At 34.4% G+C, this 22,169-nt stretch overlaps 1 protein-coding gene across 3 annotated transcripts in view; it reads left to right on the top strand.

The window, feature by feature from the left end:
* DNAJC1 (DnaJ heat shock protein family (Hsp40) member C1) overlaps positions 1 to 22,169 on the top strand; it is a 225,603-nt gene that overhangs the window by 69,401 nt on the left and 134,033 nt on the right. For all 3 annotated transcript variants that reach the window (XR_009211268.1, XM_032168837.2, XM_032168758.2), the window contains exons 2-5: positions 12,063 to 12,164; positions 12,653 to 12,699; positions 20,277 to 20,442; positions 21,313 to 21,410. Coding sequence is in view for 2 of the 3 variants with exons in the window: in XM_032168837.2 (XP_032024728.1) it covers positions 12,063 to 12,164; positions 12,653 to 12,699; positions 20,277 to 20,442; positions 21,313 to 21,410 (413 nt within the window). In the remaining variant the exon portion in view is untranslated. The remainder of the gene's footprint in view (positions 1 to 12,062; positions 12,165 to 12,652; positions 12,700 to 20,276; positions 20,443 to 21,312; positions 21,411 to 22,169) is intronic.

Here is a 22,169-nt window from a genome sequence, read left to right as displayed (position 1 = left end):
TTTTTTTTTTTGAGACGGTGTCTTGCTCTGTCGCCCAGGCTGGAGTGCAGTGGCGCGATCTTGGCTCACTGCAAGCTCTGCCTCCCGGGTTCACCCCATTCTCCTGCCTCAGCCTCCCAAGTAGCTGGGACTACAGGTGCCTGCCACCACGCCTGGCTAATTTTTTTTTTTTTTTTTTTTTTTGTATTTTAAGTAGAGACGGGGTTTCACCGTGTTAGCCAGGATGGTCTCGATCTCCTGACCTTGTGATCCGCCTGCCACGGCCTCCCAAAGTGCTGGGATAACAGGCGTGAGCTACCGCGCCTGGCCAGTTGTTCTCTCTCTTAAATCTCTTTTTTATAAAACTGTCTGTCCTCTCTCTCTTTCTCCCCCTGCCATTGACTTGTTAAAGGGACCTCCTTTTCAAGATAAATCAGTGGCAAGATTTAGTCTAAGATCTAGTTACCAGATTATACAAATAACGATTTTGTTTTGTGAATAGTTGGTCTGATGTTCCTGCCAACTCAATTCCCCCAGTAATTACATATCAGAAGCAGCTGTCTCTCAAAGCTGCAGTCTTTTGTTTATCTATATTTTGGAGAACGCTTACTTTTTTAATCTTATGGAGAGGACAGAGGTGTATCCAACTCAAATAAATGTGTTATTAATCTAAATTTATTTAGATACTAGTTTAAAATAGGGCACATAATGTATTCCTAAAATAAAGGAGCAGAATACATCCTTCTACTGTGCTCAAAATTATTTTATCAAGAAATCATTCTTATTGACCTTGACTCTCAAAGAATAATAAATGTTCTCTATCAACAACCAGGATTTGGTATAGATTAACCTTATCACTGGTTAGTATGTATAGTTTAAGGCTAAGAAAATCAATTAAAGTTATAATCTTACATAAATTTGAATACATCTCTCCAAAGGCAGTTGACTTTAACAGTGATCTATTATGGAGAAACCCGAAGCCTCTCCCTACTTCTTTTGTAGCATATTGGACATAGAAGCCCAGACTTAAAATTTATCATGAAGTAAACTATATTATTGTATTTATTATTTTTATTTGCCCTGGAAAATTAGTTTTTATTTTGAAACTTATTTCTAAAGCATTTTATTTTTTCAATTTATTTTAAATTTTATATGCATCGTATAAAATCCTATAATCCTGAAGATACTGTGATGAATCCAAGTTTCCTGCCTTATCCTCCTGATCCACTCACCAGAGACAACTTCCTTTAAATGTCTCTATTATTTAGTTCTTCTAGTGGTGAATGCACTTGTGTACACACACATATGTTTGTTTTGGCTTTTTTGCTGCTTTTTTTTTTTTTTTTTGAGAGGTTTGGGGTGGGGTGAGAAAGCTGTGTTGACTGCTAAATTTACATGCGAAGGTCAGAGTAAGGAGGGCAAAGTCATTAGTAAGAGTTTAGCTTGAGCTTTTAATCAATAAATCAGATACAAAAATGACCCAAAGACCCAGTGAGAAAAATTGCATGGAATTACAGTCAAGTACTGCTTAATGATGGGGATATATTTTGAGAAATGCATTGTTAGGCAATTTTCTAGTTGTTCCAGCATCATAGAGTACACTTTTACAAACCTTCATGGTATAGCCTACCATAAACCTAGGCAACATAGTATAGACTATTGTTCCTAGGCTACAGACTTGTACAATATGTTACTAAATACTGCAGGCAATTGTAACACAATGGTGTTTATGTATCTAAACATAGAAATGGTACAGTAAAAATACAGTAAAAAGATTTAAAATGGTACTCCTATATAGGTCAGCTCCATTATAATTTTACGGGAACCACTGTCATACATGCAGTCCATCATTGACCAAAATGTCATGCAGTGCATTGACTGTATTAACTTTGAGGCAGTTGGTCTTGATTAATAACACTATACAAATTAAGGGTCCCAGATGTCAATTAGAGTTTGAAGTTCCTAAATATAATTTGGATGAATGTTGTCTTCCTTCCTCAGTGAATCTGATAGCCAAATAGATTATCTTCCCTTCAATTTAATACTCCTGAGTCTTTTTCAAGGGAGTAGAAGTTTCATTAAGAAGAATTTACTTTGAGCACGCCAGGAGCAGTGGCTCACACCTGTAATCCCAGCACTTTGGGAGGCTGGGGCAGGCGGATCACAAGGTCAAGAGATCGAGACCATCCTGGCCAACATGGTGACACCCCGTCTCTACTAAAAATACAAAAACTAGCTCGGCGTGGTGGCACGTGCCTGTGGTCCCAGCTACTGGGGAGGCTGAGGCAAGAGAATCTCTTGAATCTGGGAGGCGGAAGTTGCAGTGAGCTGAGGTCACACACAACTGCATTCCAGCCTGGCAATAGAGCGAGACTCCATCTCAGACAAACAAACAATAAAAACAAACCAAAAAAAACCCGAAGAGTTTCCTTTGGTCAGATCCTGGATAAGATCTTTTGGTTTTGGTTAACTAGCCAAATAATTTTCTGCTACCTGGCACACCTAAAAATGTGGATATCACATTTGTGGATTATTGTCAATCCATTGATTAAAATCAGGGTCAGCAAACTACAGTCCTTGGGCCAAAAGCAGCCACTACCTGATTTTGTAATAAAGTTTTATTGGAACACTACTATATCCATTTGTGTATATATTGTCTGTGGCTGCTTTCTTACTACAATGGCAGGATTTAATAGTTGTAATGAAGACTGACCCACAAAGCCTAAAATATTTACTATCTGTCCCTTTACAGAAACAGTTTGCCAATCCTTGATAAAAAGTAAAATAAAAAATTTCCCTTGAGTCACCTAAGGCAGATTTTTCAGTGCTGTTACGTAGCAAAACTTAGGATAGCGACCATGGAAGGTAGAAAGTTAGGTTGAGATTTTTCTTCTTCTTCTTTTTTTTTTAAGTGTCTTTATAACTGTAAATTTTCTTCTGAGCACTGCTTTTACCACATCCTACGTTTTGGCATGGTATGTTTTCGTTTTCATTCGTATCCTTCTCTAGCGATTTGTTTTTTTACTTTAAAAATTAAACATCGTGATTTAATTTTATTCTTGCTTAATCCTCAGTTGTTTTAAATTAGAAAAAATAGTTATGATTAACTGTTAACATTAATGAATTAAAATATTCCAGAAGGAATGAATCCAAAAAGAAATATCTAACAGGTAATGAAACCCTGATATTTTATGGCCTTTCCTGTTTTAGTCTCAAACATTCTAAACATAAAGGAATAAAGAGCTTTTCAGTTTTATTCTTTTAAAAAGAGTGTAGGCTTCTCTACTGCTACTGAGGATGGTCTTCTAACACATTCACAATTATCTTAGAGACAACATAGTGGCACGTTCATTCATATCACAGTATTTTCTAATTTCCTTTTTGATTACTTGTTGTTTAAAAATGTGTTGTTTAATTTCCACATGTGGATTTTTCAAATTTCCTTTTGCCATTGATTTCTGATTTCCTTTTGTTATGGTTAGAGAAGATACGTGGTATGATTTCAGTCTTTTTAAATTTATTGAGACCTATTTAATAGCCTAAAATATGGTATATCTTGGCTAATATTCCATATGCACTTCAGAAAAATGTGTATTCTCTTTTGGGGTGGAATGTTCTATAGATGTCTGTTAGATGTGTCTAGTTGGTTTATACTATTGTTCAAGTTTTCTGTTTTCTTACTGTTCTTTCTGATTGTTCCAGTCATTACTAAAAGTGGAGTATTAAAGTTTCCATTACTGTAGAATTGTCTATTTCTCCTTTCAGTTCTGTTAAATCTTTACTTCATATATTTTGGGGCTCTGTTATGTGCATGTTTATGTTATTTATATTGTTATATCTTCTTGATGGATTGACCTTTTTATTAAGTAATGTCCTTTGTCTTTTGTAACAATTTCTGTGTTAAAATTGATTTTGCCTAATATTGGTATAGCCACCCAGCTCCCTTTTAATTACTGTTTGCAAGGAATATCTTTTTTCATCCATTCTCTTTTGATCTATTTATATCTTGGTTCTGAAGTGAGTCTCTTATAGACACCATGTACAGTAAATCCTCTCTTGCCATCATCAGTAGAGTCTTAGAAACTACCACTTGCAGTTAAGTCTTTAAATAGCATGATTTCCTTCAATGTTGTTTCATTATAGCATGAAAAAAATTGTTTTCATTATATGTCATTTTACGTAAAGTTACAGTTTCTAAGAACCTATCAGTGACCTTAAGTGAGGACTTGCTGTGTTGGATCATGTTTGTTTTAAATTCATTCGCCAGTATCTGCATTTTAATCGGAGAGTTTAACTCATTTAATTTTAAAGTAATTACAGATAAGGAATGACTTACTTTTGCTATTTTGCTATTTTCTGTATATTATATGTCATCTTTGTTCTCCAGTTCTTCCATTATTACCTTTTTTGTATTCAATTTTTTTTCTAGTGTACTATTTTATTCACTTTTCATTTCTTTTACTGTAGATCTTTACATTCTTAGTTTTTGCCATGGGAATTACAGTTCACATATTAATTTATAGCAATCCAATTTGGATTAATACCAATTTAGTTTCAATCATGTAAAAATATTTTGCTAGAATGTGAGATGCAAAAAGGAAAAATTTTAAATTAATTTTAAAAAAGAAAATAAAAAATGTTACTCCTATAGCAAGCACTGTTCCCTATTCCTTATGTTGTTTATTGTCACTCTGCACTCCAGATTACATTTTTATGTATATAATGTCTGCCATAGACATAGATTTATATTATTTATTTATGACAGATTTATAATTACTGCTTTATGTAACTGTCTTTTAAATCATATAGAGTAAAATTGAAGTTACTAACCAAAATGCATTAATAATGACTTTTATATTTATCTATGTAGCTAACCTGTTTTAGTCTGTGCTGCTATAACAAAATACTTTTTGCTGGGTGATTTATAAACAACAGAAATTTGTTGCTCACGGTTCTAGAGACTGGGAAGTCCAAGATCAAGGTACAACATATTCACTGTCTGGTGAGGGCCCATTCCTCATAGATGGTCCCTTCTATGTGTCCTCCCAGGGCAGAAGGGCAAAAAAGGGACAGCTCTATGGGACATCTTTTACAAGGGCACTAATCCCATTTGGCCTAATCACTTCTTAGAGGCCCCGCCTCTTAATACCATCACATGGGGGATTAGATTTCAACACATGAGTTTTGGAGGGACCCAAACATTCAGACCACAGCATTATCTTTACCAGTGTTTTTTATTTCTTTGTTCTGATTTGAATTACTGTCTAGTATCTTTTTCTTTCAGCTTGAAGGACTCCTTATAGCATTTCTTATAAAGCATATCTACTAGCAATGAATTCTAATTTTTTAACTGGGATATCATAATTTCTTTTGTTTTTGAGGGATAGTTTTGTTGGATATAGACTTCTTGGTTGATAGATTTTTTTTTCATGTTAATTTACTACCATCTAGGCTCCATAATCTCTGATGAGAAATTTGCTGTTAACTTTATTGGGGATCCCTTATACATGATAAGTTGCTTCTTTTGCTGCTTTCGAGACTCTTTTTCTTTTAACATTTTGATTATAGTGTTGCTGGGTGTGGATCTCTTTAGTTTTCTCCTACTTGGGGTTTGTTGAGATTCTTAGATATATAGGTTTATGTCTTTCATCAATTTTTGAAGTTTGCTGTCATTTTTTTCTTCAAATATGTTTTCTGCCCCCTTTTCTGTTTCTTCTCCCTTTTGGAGATCCATTATGTGTTTGTTGGTACTTTTAATAGTGTTCCACAGGTCTCTTAGGCTTTGTTCATTTTATTCATTTTTTTTCCTTTCTGCTCCCCAGATCAGGTAATCTCTATTGATCTCTGTAAGTGTTCATTGATTATGTCTTCTGCCTACTGAAGCCTGCTGTTGAGCCCCAACTAGTAAAGTTTTCATTTCAGTTATTGTATTTTGCTAGTTCAGAATTTCTGTTTTATTTTTTTAAGTTTATTTTTGTTGATATTCTCAATTATGTGAGACATTATTCTCATATTTTCCTTTAGTTCTTTGTACATACTCTTTAAGCATATTTAAAATAATTGATTTAGTGTCCTTGCCTAGTAAATGCAATATGTGGACATCCTCAGGGACAATTTCTATTGATTTTTTTTTTCCTCTGATTGAGGACCATACTTTCTTGTTTCTTTGCATGCTTTATAATTTTTTACTGAGTATTAGACATTTTAGATATATAATGTGGCAGTGATATTTTCTACTTTCTTAGAGGTTTTTGTTGCTGCTTATTATAGTTGGTGTTGTCTAGTGACTTTTCTGAAACAGACACTTTTGTAAAGTACATATTCTGTGCTGTGTGGCCACTAGAATTTCTCTTCAGTTAGCTTAGAATCTCTGGTCAACTAATGATTTGGCAGATATTTTCTTAACAGTTGGAGCCAGAAATATATAGTCATGCATCGCTTAATGACAAGGATGCATTCCGAGAAGTGCATCACTTGGCAATTTTGTCTTTGTGAATATCACAGTGTATTTATACAAATCTGCAAACCTAGGCTGTATGGTGTAACCTATTGCTCCTGGGCTACAAATCTGTATAGCATGCTACTGTACTGAACACTGTAGGCAATTGTAACACAAAAGTATTTGTGTATCTAAACATATTTAAACATAGTAAAAATGCAGTAAAATAGGTATAAAATGTACGTGTATAGGGTATTTACTATGAATACATCTTGCAGGAGTGGAAGTTGCTCTGGGTGAGTCACTGAGTAAGTGGTAAGTGAACGTGAAGGCCTAGGACATTTCTGTAGACTATCATATAAACACTGTACACTTAGACTACACTAAATTTATTAAAAATATGTGATCTCCCCAATAATAAATTAACCATAGCTTACTATGTAACATTTCTACTTTATGAACTTTTTAACTTTTTGACTCTTTTGTAATAACACTTAGCTTAAAACACAAACTCATATATAGTTGTATAAAAATATTTTTATATCCTTATAAGCTTTTTTCTATATTTAAAATTATTTACTTTTCTTTAACTTTTTAAACTTTCTTGTTAAAAATTAAGACACAAACACACATTAGCTTAGGCCTACACAGGGTCATGATCATTAATATCACATGTCATTTAATTGGAAGGTCTTCAGGGTCAGTAATGTGCATGGAACTGTCATCTTTTATAACAATGCCCCTTCTGAAATACCTCCTGAAGGACCTGCTTGAGGCTGTTTTACGCTTATTCCTTCTATATATTTTTTTAAAAATTTCCCTCTGAAATAACCATAATAGTATAGTAAATACATAACCCTGTAACATAGTCGCTTATTATCATCAAATATGATGTACAATACATAATTGTATGTACTATACTTTTATACAACTGGCAGCACAGCAGGTTTGTTTACACTAGCCTCACCACAAACACGAGTAGATACATTGCACTGTGACATTAGGAAGGGTAACATGTCACTAGAAGATAGGAATTTTAAAGCTCCATTGTATTGTATTCTTATGGGACCACCATCATATATGTGATTCATTGTTGATGGCAACATTGTTATGTGGTGTATGACTAAATATAAATAAATAAATAATATATATAGTTGCATGTTTGCCAGTAGACTGTGTATATCTTGGGGCCATGCCTTCCACACTCAGTTGGGTAGTTTACATCTTTCTTAGCTTCAGTTTCTGCTTGTGCAGAGCCTGAATATCAGCTAGAAGTGAGAACTTAGGGCCTTCTCAAGTCTTTCTGAGCATGTGCTCTGTCCTGGGCATGCACATGGCCATCTAGTTTCCAAGGAATATGTCGGAGCTTTAAAAGCCCTTAGTCCCCAAAGCATGTCACTTTTCAGTCTATCTGCCCATGCTTTTTGAGAGCTTGTTTGGAGGTTCTGGCCGGGGAGCGCAGCTACTTGTATACCCTTGACTGAAGACTGGTACTCCTCTATCAGGGATGGTTGTCCTCTTGGACCGAGCATGCAGCTTCGGGAGGGATGCACATGGAGCGGTGAGGGAAGAAGGGGACACCCACCTAGCCAGCCAGATCAGCTGAATCAACCCTGGTGATCAGTGGGGTGACAGATATTGCAGCCAGATCCCCCTCACATCCCCAAGCTTTTTGATAATCAATTAACCTTAGCTTACCATATAACACTTCTACTTGATGAACTTTTAAATTTTTTACTTTTTGACTCTTTTGTAATAACACTTAGCTTAAAACAGCTATATGAAAATATTTTTGTGTCCTTTCAAGCTTTTTTCTATATTTATAGAAACAATTTATTATATCCATTGTTTGCCTCAATCGCTACCCCGTACCCCATTCAGCACTGGCTAATACATTTGCCTGTAGGCCCGGCATGGTGGCTCGTGCCTGTAATCCCAGCACTTTGGGAGGCCAAGGAGTTTGAGATCAGCCTGGGCAACATGGCAAAACCCTGTTTCTACAAAAAATAAAAAACACATAAATAAATTTGCCTTTAAATGTTTACGACAAATGGCCTATCTGCTCTGGCAGAGTTCTGAGGGTGGCAAAATAAAAGCAAGCCCTTTACACAGTTTAAGCCAACAGAGTGGTTAAAATAAAACAACCACAGCTCTTTGAGAACAAGGTCAACTCTGATCTCTCTGGCACCAGGAACCTAACCAAGGCCTTAGGTTGGCATCTTTAAGACCCTTAGTGAGAATCATCTTTTTCTTAAGTGCTTGCCTAATTGCTGTAAATTTTGACAGGTTTTCAGAGATCAGATAAAGTTGATTCTGACAGTTTTTTGTCAGGTTATTTTCACTGTTTCTGTGGAGGGATGAACTTGGAGTTCCCTAACATGCTGTTTTTTGCTGACATGCCATTGCATTGTTTCCATTTTGATAAGCTTACATTATTTTCAGGGTTTGTTGTTGGTGTTGTTTTGGAGACAGGGTTTCACTGTGTCACCCAGGCTGGAGTGTAGTGGTGCAGTCATGGCTCACTGCAGCCTCAACCTCCTGGGCTCAAGTAACACCCCCACCTCAGCCTCCCAAGTAGCTGGGATTACAGGCACATGCCACCACACCCAGCTAATTAAAAAATTTTTTTTGCACAGATTGGGTTTTTCCATGTTGCTCAGGCTGGTCTCAAACTCTTGGCCTCAAGTGATCTGCCTGCCTCAGCCTTCCAAAGTGCTGGGGTTATGGGCGTGAGCCACCACACCCAGCCTCAGGGTGTTTTTTTGTTTTGTTTTGGTTTTGTTTTTGTTTCCCAAAAGTGATGATACATTTCTTCTTCTTAGAGGTCACCTGATTGTTAAAACAATTCATGGTTAGCTTGCCAAAGAGCCATATCACATTTAGAAGGAAAAGAATTCTAACAGATGAATCCAGTAGATCTAATATGAAAAGAATTAAAGATAGCCATTTCACTCATGTGCTGTCAAAAAATTTTCTCTCCAAGCTAGAGAGATAAAACGTCTAATATGGGAGATGAATGTTCTAACATTCAGGCCTCTAATAGAAATGTGATATCAAATGTATTAGACAAGGCAATACGTACCAGGGTTTTTACCTTTAAAGCTCCAATGGAGCATATTCACATTGTAGTTATGTGGACATGTTCCATATAGTTTATCAGGTCAGGAATGTAATAGGTGTTCTCAACGGCCTTCCCCAAACTCTATCTCATTGGGAAGTTACTCAGCCCAAGTCTGAAGCTAAACAGCCAACATAAAGAGATCTGATTCTGAAGCAATATTTTCTGAGTTTGAATTCATTGAGTACCTAATATTAAATAAATACATAAGCTAGTTTGAAGTACAACTTATCTAGAGCGTGTCTTTGTAGATAAGAAAATCTTCCTGTTTTTCACCTGTATCTACTTGAGGTAGAATTTATTGGTGAGATAACTCAACTGGATAGATTCTCAAGAGGAAAATAGGCAGTATTTGTGTATAAGAAACAGAGCCCTGTTCCTTAGAAGTGAGCTGTCTGTATCTGTAGCTGGGTGAAAAACATGAGATTGGTGAACTGTACCCTAAGGTGTAATAATCTGGGGGACCAGGAGGATGAGCCAAGAGGGTGGGAGATAAGGCTAAAAAAATTGGAAAACACAGGTGACAAAGGCACCTGGTAGCTGCTCAAGGGTTTAGAGTAGAAGAGCCGTCTGACCACATTTACATTTGGGGTACATATGGTGGCAGAAAAATGGAGGATTGGGGGATCAGAATGGTAAGACTAGAAGCAGGGAAATGCCTTAGGTTACTATTAGTTGTTTTTATTTTTAAGTAAGAAATGTTCCGTAGTGAACATGTATTAATTTTGTAATAGAAGAAAATACATAGCTATTATTTTGTATGAAATATACTTGTGGAATAGTTTATTATATAGTCCCAGTTTAAAAAAATATAAGATTAAAATCCCAATTAGAGATTGGTTATTCATTTGACACTTGATGTCTTTGCTCAACAATAGGATTCATCACAGATTTTCATTAAATAATCATTTATTTCTACCACATTATCTGTAGTCTATGTAGGGAATGTGTCAATTTTATTAAGCAAATTAGAATGAAAATTACAACCATGTTACCTGCAGTACTTTAGTAATTTTTATAGCTCTGCAGCCTTCCACAAGTCACAAAAATACTCACATCCTGGGTAACATACTAGTCTGGGGCAACAAGCCCCAGAAAACTGATAATAAAAATAATGGTTTATAAAGACAAGCCTGACAGACTAATTATAGCCTCACTTTGTCTCTCTCCAACTCTATTTAAAAACTATTGATAATATTTAGTCCCATGTATATAGATTTTTTGTGTTGGTTTGGTTTGGTGTTTTCATCATTTGAACTTCTTAGTAGTTTTTGGAATTAATTAGACAGTCTGCTATCAAATGAGAGACATTTAATAAGCAAGTTTACTATCATTTTGCCCAGTATTAATATGTTATTTGAATACATTTTAAGTTTAATACAGATCAAGTTTTAAACCCCAGCCAGGTGCGGTGGCTCACACCTGTAATCCTAGCACTTTGGGAGGCCGAGGCTGTTGGATCACTTGAGGTCAGGAGTTCGAGACCAGTCTGGCCGACTTGGGGAAACCCCGTTTCTACTAAAAATACAAAAATTAGCTGGGTGTGGTGGCGCATGCCTATAATTCCAGCTACTCTGGAGGCTGAGGCACAAGAATCTCTGGGACCCAGGAGGTGGAGGTTGCAGTGAGCTGAGATTGTGCCGCTGCACTCCAGCCTGGGTGGCAGAATCAGACTGTCTCAAAAAAAGTTTTAAACCCTACTTGACAGTGTATTCTTTTTTATTATTATGCATTTTATACTGGCCATGTAAAAATGATGTTGTCTGATTTTACCTGTGCACACAGGATTATATAAAATGTAATTTTAATATCCACTTAATCTAAGTACTGAACCACGGTAACTTTTTAAATATATTTAAACTATACAAGTAATACATAAATATTGGGCAAATTTATTTCTATCAGACTGAGGAGGCTGGCCAACATTGCAAATACCCTTTAAAGTACTAAGTAAATTAGTATATTTAACTCTTTCTAATGATAATAATTTTTGATAAATGCTAATTTAACTCCCTTCAGACAGGCATGCTTTTTGACATGTGAAAGTGAGATTCCGTAGGTTGCTGCTAAGATGATAAACTCAATATAAATAACAATAGAGAAACCATATGGTTAGCCCGGGATTCGGAAATTGGCTTTAACATTTGCCAATAAATAAAGAGTTTCTTTGAAGGCACACAGATGTATTAATTTTTAATTTGTTTCTTTTTGATCTGTTAATTACTGAAAAAGATTTATTGGTTAATTTTAGGAAGGCAAGTGTTTGAAAAGTTTTGCCAAATACTGTCTTCTTTAAATGACTGTATGGTAATGAAAAGTTAAGAGGAGAGCCAAATTAGATTGAATAATTGTTCAGTCATGTGGGTCAGGCTTGTTGCATAGCCTGGTTGTTAGACTGATTGCTCAAATTACATTGCCTGGGGTCCTGCACTTGGCTGGCTGTCTTCTCAGATCTTAACAAGGTTCTGGGAATTTCTTTTTCTGACAAAGTTTGCTTTGTATTTTCCCCTCCCCCACCACCTCCAGGATGCATCATCTGCAGACATCAGAAAAGCATATCGTAAGCTTTCACTAACTTTACATCCAGACAAGAATAAAGATGAAAATGCAGAAACTCAGTTTAGACAAGTAAGTGAAATATGCTATTATGTATATATTTTGTGACAAATGTATTAATATGTTGATGGTAGAAATATTCACTTATATGTGGAATATTTTCATTTGAAAATAAGGTAGTAGTTTAAAATATAGTGTGTATGTTTTTATTCAAGTTTCTACAAAATACATTTTTACCATTTTGTATTAGCATCTCTAAATTCTTGGAGGGTCATAATTGTCATAATTTTCTTGTCTGAATTACAGCTTTTGCTTCTAAATGCACATTTTAAGATAAGTACTACTTTTGTAACTGTCACAAAGATTTATTTTGATATCAAGCATTTTTAACCTCCTAAGTTACTACCAAAACATAAAGTGCTTATAATTGAGATTTCATCTGTTTATTGTCTGTATAGGCACATAGGATTTTCTGCATGTGTATTGTTGTGCCTTCACCCTCCTACGTGATTTCTTATAGTTGAGAGTATTTTTATTTTAAAGTAATGCTTTTATTTTAGTTGGTGGCCATTTATGAAGTTTTAAAGGATGATGAACGAAGGCAGAGGTGAGTGTTCATTTCTGCTTTTGAATTAAGATGTTATAGTTTCATGCTACAGTTTATAAAGAATTAAGTCTCCTTAAACATTTTATTATTATGTTAGCATTTTATTTTTGTTCCTTCCAAGAAATGCAGTGTTTTAAAAATGTGTGTTTGAAGCAGAGTTAATTTTATTGAAAGTATTCACTAGATTGATTCGATACTTACAAGCTTCAGGATTTTGAGTCATAATGTTAGCAAGTCCGGGCTTCCTTAATATGACTTTTAACATGAGTGTTTATGCCCTGGGAAATACAAATACTGCTTGAATTCAAATGAATGTCCATTCTTTCCCATATGTCAGTGATAGCTCCTATCTGTGCCTGATGCTTGGTGCTTTTCCCCTCCTATTCCTTAAATGTTTGAATTAGACTAGCGATAGTCAAGTTAGTACTCTTTCTTGATATTTCCTCACTCTCGGAATAACCCAATTATATAAGCTTCTGTTAGCCTGTAGAAGATAAGGGTGGAAGAAAACTTTGCCTCTTGCGTCTATTTCTTTTGCCTCCTTCCCTTCCTTTACTCTGCTCCGGCGATTCTGCATTCAGGGTTAAACTTCAGAGTGGAGGCAGCCCCTCACACTAAGACTTCTCTGTGCCCCTTTCAGAAGAGTGGCAATATATTTATGTAGTAGTTTATAATGCCAGTGACTTAAGAGGAGATTACACAGGGGGCCCCTTTCCTCTACTCCTACAGAATGTATGGAATGTAGACATCATTTCAGCAGCCTTCTAAGTTTTTTAAGTCAAACCACAACACATACGCACACACACACACACACACACACACAACTAAAACAATAGTTTCACAAAATATTTCTTATTGCATGTTAAACACATTATTTTCTATTCTAGGCTAGACTACTCTTTTGGTGTTTTTTATTTATTTATTTTTAAAAAATGTTGGTTGTGGTTCACTAAATTGATTTCATGAGACACTAGTGGACCACAATCCAAAATTTAAAAATGTTCTACAGTACAAGAGTACCTGTAAAAAAACAAAACAAAACAACACCTGGCTATTTGACATTTAGGCAAAAGCCAGCTTAAATATCTGTATCCTTCAATAGGGGGGTAATACATCTTCAGACAACCCCATAAATTGTGCTATGTTACATTCTGAATCTTTCCTCAAATGTATTATCTGGAATTAGTCTGTATCCTAAAATGTTAGCTACCATTCTTGATTCTCATCTTAACTGTTTAATTTGAATACCTCTGCTTGTCAGATTGCAAGGCACAAGGATTCAAGATCTTCTCTTAAAGTGTTCTTCACTTTATAACAAGGGCTGGCATTGGTCCAGATACCATAGCAGACATTCCTCTGGTTTGAGATAATCCATAGTGTTGAAAGAGTCCAAGAAGTGTGTTGAAAGAAGTTTTGGTCATTCTGTGCATATTTTCTAGTTGGTTTCTCTGTGAACCCTAGTTTTGTTTCACACATCAAGAATGTGCCTGTAAAGGTAGCTTTATTTAGTCTTCTAATAACTTTGGCTTGAGGTTTTTTTCTTTTTGTTATCTTAAAAGTCAGTAAACTTTGTAATTTCTTTCAGTTACCAAAATTATTTCTATCTTTTCAAAACAAATCACTTCTCATATATAAATTGTTTCTTCATTAACATGGAATCATCTATTAATAAATAACATCATCTCTTCAGGATTAGTTCTCTCATTTATTTTAGAGAGTTGATAGAAAAAATGAATGTGACAGTTACACAAACAGCTGCAGTATTTATACCCCTTGAGGCACAAGTAACTCTTTGGTAACTGGTTTTCCTTGAGGCAAAAGTCTTAACTAATCAAGCTAAGAATCACTCCTCTAAAGCTTGTGCCTGAGGCCAGGTGACCTATGAGTATTTAAACATATAGGAGACAGACATCTCTGCAGACATTACTTAATGTTTATAATTCCTTTAGGAAAAAAAAGAGCACAGTCAGCATTATCTTCTAAAAGAAGATTATCTACATATTGATATGAAAAAATGCTTTTTTCTATCACAATTATTTACTATAAATATTCATTAAATAATTCTTTTAAATGTGTAACCTTCCAGGAATTGGTAATTTGGGAAATTGTCATAGACATGTTTCCCATTTATTTCCCTTTTATATAATTGTGTTTTCTCTGAAATCAGATGCATTATTTGAATTTTGCTGGAAAAGGGAATAGCAGTTAAATTGATAAATTAACAAACCAAATAACTTTTTGTTAAAAAAAAAAAAAGGAAAGGCTGGCTGGGTACAGTGGCTCACATCTGTAATCCTAGCACTTGGGAGGCTGAGGAGGGCAGATCCCTTGAACACAGGAGTTGGAAACCAGCTTAGGCAACATGACGAAACCTTGTCTCTGCAAAAAATACAAAAGTTAGCCTGGCATGGTGGCACATGCCTACAGTCCCAGCTACTCAGGAGGCTGAGGTGGGAGGATTGCTTGAACCCCGGAGGCAGAAGTTGCAGAGAGCTCTAATTGCACCACTGTGCTCAGCCTGGGTGACAGAGCAAGACCCTGTCTCAAAAGAAAAAAAGAGAAAAAAGAAAAAGCCAGTTTTGTTGGATTTTTTAACATCCTTCTTTGGGTATAATTTGCATACAATAAAAGTCACCTGTTTTAAGTGTACAGTTAAGTGCTTTTTAGTAAATTTACAGGCTTGTGCAAACCATCATCACAGTCTAGTTTTAGAACATTTACATCTTTTCAAAAAACCTTTAGCCCATTTGCAGTAGTTCCTCACCCTGATCTCCAGCTCCAGGCAATTACTGATCTATTTAGTGTGTTATAAATTTGTCTTTCTGGACATTTCGTATAAATGGAATCATGCAATATATAGTTTTTTATATCTGGCTTCTATTAACATAAGGTTTTCGAGATTCATCCATATTGTAACATATACCAGTAGTTCATTCTTTTCTATTGCTGAACAGTATTCCATTGTATGGATATAGCACTTAACGTTTGTCTATTCACCAGTTGATGGACATGTGGGTTGTTTCCAGTTTGGGGCTATGATGAGCAAGGCTTCTGTGAACATTCACATAAATCTTAAGATGGACATATGTTTTCATTTCTCTTGGGTAGATTCCTAGGAGTGCAATTGTGAATAAACGTTTAAGCCTTTTTCTCCCCCAAGAACATATATAGTATGAAAATACAGTCATGTACTGCATAATGGCATTTCACTCAATGAGGGACCACATACACAGTGCTGGCCGGGCACAGTGGCTCACACCTGTAATCCCAACACTTTGGGAGGCTGAGGTGGGAGGATCGCTTGAGTCCAGGAGTTTGAGACCAGCCCTGGCAACATAGCTAGACCCTATCTCTACAAAAAATAAAAAAATTACCAGGGTGTGGTGTTGCATGCCTGTAGTCCAACTACTTGGGTGGCTGAGATGGGAGGATTGCTTGAGCTACTTGTGATGCTGAGATGGGAGGATTGCAAGGCTGCAGTGAGCCATGATCGTGCCATTGTACTCCAGCCTCAGTGAGAGAGTGAGACCCCATCTCTAAAACAACCACAACAACAGCAACGAAAAAACCCAGTGCTAGTCCCATAAGATTATAATATGGTATTTTTACTGTACCTTTTCTAAGTTTAGATAGACAAATACTTACCATTGTGTTATAGTTGCCTACAGTGTTTAGTACAGCAACATGCTATACAGGTTTGTAGCCTAGAAGCAATAGGCTACCATATAGCTTACATGTGTAGAAGCTATACCACATAGGTTTGTGTAAGTACACCATGATGTTCACACGGTGAGGAACTTGCCTAACAGTTTGCCTAATTACGCATTTTTCAGACCCAATCACTGTCATTAAAGCATGCCTGTAACAGATTTTCCTGGTTATTGTAAGAAAGCCTAGCTTAGCAGCCTTCTCTAAACTCTTTAGCTAACTTGTTTTGGGAAACAGTAGCCCAGCTATGTTCCAACAAATTTTTATGAGTGCCCTGAATGTTAGTTGAGGTAAAATACTGAGTACCAGTCATTACATTTATATACTAGATTGCACTTTAGTAATACTAACATACCTACTTTTGTTCAAAATCTATTATGAATTTTTAACCAGTCTTCTTTTCTAACCCAGTTGTGCAACTTTAAAACTTTTTGTCTATTTCATGTTACTATATTTATAAAAGTTGAATGTGTTTTTTAGTTTACTAAATAACGTTTCATTTACAAATGCAGTTAAAAGTATAATTATTCAGCCTTAATATGTTAAACTTTTATAAATGTATTAACTAGTTATTGAAAATTTGATTACAGGTGTGTTTGAATCAAAATAACCGTTAGTCTGAGAATAGGAAATTTATTTTGGCACCTTTCTTAAATAAAGTGCGGTGTACCACAATTTTTGGCATATATATTTTTTTTCAAAGAAGAATGAGAGCAATTAATTTAGACATGTTTTCTGTTTATAATCTTTGTACAAGTAGTTTTTATTCAGTTTCAAAATGTGACCTAAATGGAAATTATATTATTATTGTTTTAAACTAAAAATTCAAGCTTTGTAATACGGAAAATTCATAATTTAGGCACATGCTAGAATTATTTAAATATTCATTTTCATAATATACAGATTTTTAATTTTAGTTCCATAATTACTATTTTATATTTCAAAAAATTGTAACGTTTTAAATTTCCATACATTTTTCTGCTGATAACTTGAAAAAATTTTAAATTTGTTTTCCAGTGTTTGTATTAGCCTAAATATGTTTGATGAGTTGCAGATTATAGTATGAAACTCACTAATGAGTATGTAACCATTATTTTATGTTCATGATGTATATTTTAAGAAAATCAAGTGAAATAAACACACATTAGGCCATATGTTGGATGTGTGGAATTGATTAATGTTTTCATTTCCAAGAAAATGCCATTATAATTCCCTATGATTTTTAGCATTAGTGATATTTTTTATCATAGAGATTTCTTTCTTTATATCTTACAACACATACATTTGTACATTCTTAATCTGGCTTTAACAAATAGTTGAGAACAGTTTGTATGAATCCCAAATACAGAGCATTTTAACAGTGTTATATATTTAAATATAGAAAAGCCTAATAAAGTGATGTTTTAAATTTTATGTGTTGTCAACACAGTATTTCTTCTTAAATGACTTATGAAAAGTGTCTGTGTGTACTTTAAGAAATGTATTTTCAATGTTTCATCAAGAAAGCAGTGATTTATCTTTTAACAGCATATATTCTAAAAAATGAACTATAATGGAAGCTATCTTTCCTTAAAATGGCCAGTCGTGTGAGCTATAATGTTCATTGATAGTAAAATCAATAGAGCATTGATTCTAAGCTTAATCCTTAGAGACTGTTGTTTAGAGTGACAGACATAGCCTAGTAAATATCTAGTTCTGTTTAATGTGTTCAGTGCATGAGATTTTGCTCTCTTGAATTTGTACACCAAATACAATTTATACGTAGGGTAGAAGATAGTAGCTATTAACAGACACATAGCACTTTCAGTTATGATGGTGATAAAATATTTGATAAGAGATTCTTAGCTATGAGTTCAGCTGTTTTCTCTTCTGCTATAGTTTAGTTATACCCAAAGCAAATTTAATACTTAAGAGTGCTATTAGGGAATTGTCTCCATTTTCTTAGATGTTCTTTATCAATAACTATACTTTTTACCTGAAGTTATTTCATGGGAGAGGTTTGCTGAAAATGATGATTTTTATATTCACCTTTTTCCCCCTCAACAAACCTGAAGTAGAATATGGATTGAGAATAGATTCAGGACTTAAGATTTATTGGACTTCATTTGAATGTTGTAATCTTATGTTAGAGCACTTGAAACCTTTTTACCTATACATTTTCTCATTTAAAATGAATCAGTTTTTGTAAGATAGATTTAAACATAAATTTTTGATAACATGAATGATAGTTTTTATGAAGTCATATTATTATATCTTGATGTTAATATTCAAGAATTTTGATAAATATTGAAAAAGAACAGCACCAAATTTTTCTGGTGTAGCTCCTGCCGAACCATACATTAATTTGTAGGCTCTTGTATATTACACAATTTGCTTTTTAAGAGTTTAGTACTAATTAATGTCCTTTGCTTTCAACATTGGTTATTCCAATTTGATGACACTGTTATTAATAACCTAAGTTGATCGAAAAGTCAGGTTTTCTAGATTTGCTAATAAAATATATTTTGCATTTATATCTGATGGTTTTCTACTGAAAAAAGAAGTTGCCTGTAATAAATCCTCTGCTTTATTTTTTTAGCATATCTCCAAGGTATCAGTTTAATAACTATCAAAGTAGCTACTGCAGTTGTTGCATTTAAATTGATTTACATGTCAAGACTGGCAGTTTAGCAGCTGCGCTATTATTCCTAGATCGGTCAATTTACTTGAGAAAAACCTACTACTGAGTTCTACTGACCTGCCTGACAATATAGGCCCTATTTCTATTCCTGTAATTAGGCCTGCGACTAACTCAGAATATTTTTAATTAAAATATTTTGGTCAATGTGTTTCACCAAATTAAGCCTTTCAGTGAAGATTTAATTCTGGAAATAGTGTGATTAGAATATTTAATGAGTTGTGTTCAATTAACAGGTTGTGTGTGTTGAACACACAGTGTTTGTGTGTGACCATTTTGAGTTTTACAATCATAAATGTTACTCCTTATTTTTAACCTCAAAGATATTTGTTCAATGATTGTCTGACAAGTAAATTTAAATTCAGTTGAAAATTTATTTTAAAGTAACTTTTTTATCCTGATAGTACCAAGAAAGCTGATTTAAAATGCATCAGCTTTTTAAAGGACTAGGAAAGCTTTTACTTGTTAATGTTCTTCTCTTCCAGCAAAAGCCAAAAATGAGGAAATTGCCACTTAATTGTTTACAAATAAACAGTTTTATTGAGAAATCCAACATAAACACTGGTTGTTTCCACATCTCTTTCTAATTTGGGAGTTTTTTTATTTTCTGAAGGAATATAGCAATACAAAATTAAAAGACACTCAATTTTATAGGCTTTTACCTCATTAAAAAGCTTTAATAAAATCATGTGTATAAATACCTCAACCTTGAGCCACCATAGTTTAGGGGTAGACATAAAAGCACTGACTAGAAAATTTATTCTGAATTTGATTCAATTAATATGTAATTCACGGTAACAAACAGCTCTTATCTTGATCTTTCTCCCATTGAGATCCTTCTTTTTGTTGCTGACTTCAACGGTAGAGTCTTTACTATAGACTAGTAGACAGGTAGACTACACGTAGCTCCTTTAGTTTAGATGTCACTCCAGGGGTCACATACTTGGGTGCTGTTAAAACATGAGATCTGGTATCCACAGTCTATTACTGGACACTTTTTTGAAGGGTGTCAGTGACTAGAGCTATCTACAGTGCTTTGAATTTACTAGACATTATAATGCTGGGAATGTACATAAACATTATGTATTTTGGATAAATTGTTTTCTTTTTCCCCTTTGTAATATAGGCACAAATAGTTTTTTTTGTTTTTATTGTAAACTCCCCGTGAAAAACTGTTATATTTGTACTGTAGGTATGATGATATTCTGATCAATGGACTTCCAGATTGGCGACAGCCTGTGTTCTACTACAGGCGGGTGAGAAAAATGAGCAATGCTGAGCTGGCATTACTCTTGTTCATTATTCTCACAGTGGGTCATTATGCTGTGGTTTGGTCAATCTACCTGGAAAAACAACTGGTAAGTGTTAGTAATAAATCAAATGAACTAGCCTCCTTAATTTCGTATGGAATTTCGGACATTTATTTTTCAACTGATGAAAATTTCTGTTTCTCTCTGTATACTTCTCATTCTAATAGTTTTACACTCAATGTTTGACATATTTCTAAGTCAAGAAGAACTCATGAAATAAGAAAATATTCTTCTTTTAAAAAATGTGGCACTTAAGTTTGTTATAAAACTTTGTGAAAGCCCAAATACCTAGCTGGGAATTAGAAGGTAGAGCCATGTTTTAATTATCACCTTCCAAATAGAAATATTTTTTATGTAAGACTGATTTTAGATTTCTTTGTGTCACAGGCCTTTGTATAATGAATGTTTACTTTTAAAATGTTTCAAGTAAAATTGGAAATGAATATAATATTCTAACTTCAAAGATCAATTGGTTAAAAAAATTATTACACTTTTCTTGGTTTAATATGCTACTCTATAGTTTATTCTTCTGTTGGTTTTTATTTATATGTTAAAGATAATCAAACATATTTATCAGTATTCATGAATTAGCATCTGTTTACTCATTCCTTTTGAAGTGACATTATTAAAGTTGGATGAATGAGAAAAAGTGAGTTGAATGCTTTCTCTTCTTAGAAAACTTTGATTGCTATGGAGATGCACATGACTGACAGTCCTGAACTTCATGTGTGTTTAAGGCCTGGATACCATGGCAACAGTTATTGTGAAAGATTGATGATTTTACTTAATCATGTTGGACCCTACATATATTTGCATAAGTGTTCCTCTATAATGTTTACCCTTCACAGAAGAGCCTAGATAACATTTGAAGTGTACATGTTAATGATAACCTGTAACCATAATTCTTTGCACATTAAGGATGAGCTACTAAGTAGAAAAAAGAGAGAAAAGAAAAAAAAGACTGGCAGCAAGAGTGTGGATGTATCAAAACTCGGTGCTTCAGAAAAAAATGAAAGGTGAGAGCATATAAAAATACTTTATAATTTGAAGCTGTTTTAAAATAAATCTTTAATATGATTCAACTTCATATGTATGTCTATACATGTGCTCTCATTTATATCTGTGGTAGTCCTATAAAAGACTAATAATGTGCCATTGTTTATGAGACAAGTTCTAATCTTAAGCAAAATGTCTTCAGGTTTTTTCCCCCATATAAAGTGAGAATATATATTTAAATAATCCCTCAAATCCTTCTGGTTTGAAATTTTTATGCTGAACTTTAGAAACAAAGTACTATTAAACGGACCTATCACTTAGCTCAGGAGTGACAGTGTGTAGAGAGGCAGTGATATGCAGTACACTCAAAAAGATACCACCATTTCTTCTATTGATTCATAGAAAGGAATAAAGGGTTTAAATAGTTCACACAGCAGGGCATGAACTGGGATCAATGTGGGATGGAGATCAGAGACTATTCTGCCTGTCTTCTATTCTGATGACATCAGTGAGTAATGCTTCAGTGAACTGCAAATGACATTAATTTTTATGTAGTGGTTTGTTTATGCTACAGTCTTCATATCTGGTTGTCAGCACTTGGGAGCACTCTGATGATGGTTAGTTTTTTATAGCTGAAGTAATCATAAGGCTTAAGAATTCGTTGTACAAAAGTGATGAAAAGCCCAGGTTAGAAAGAGGGCTTTTGTTTATCTTTGTAACTTGATTAGGAACCTCCTTCCCCAAAATCTTAGCGTAGATTCTCTTACATGCTATATATA

The sequence above is a fragment of the Hylobates moloch genome, unplaced genomic scaffold, assembly GCF_009828535.3.
Source record: "Hylobates moloch isolate HMO894 unplaced genomic scaffold, HMol_V3 SCAFFOLD_2, whole genome shotgun sequence".
Lineage (NCBI taxonomy): Eukaryota > Metazoa > Chordata > Mammalia > Primates > Hylobatidae > Hylobates > Hylobates moloch.
This window is presented reverse-complemented; position numbering and strand designations above follow the sequence as displayed.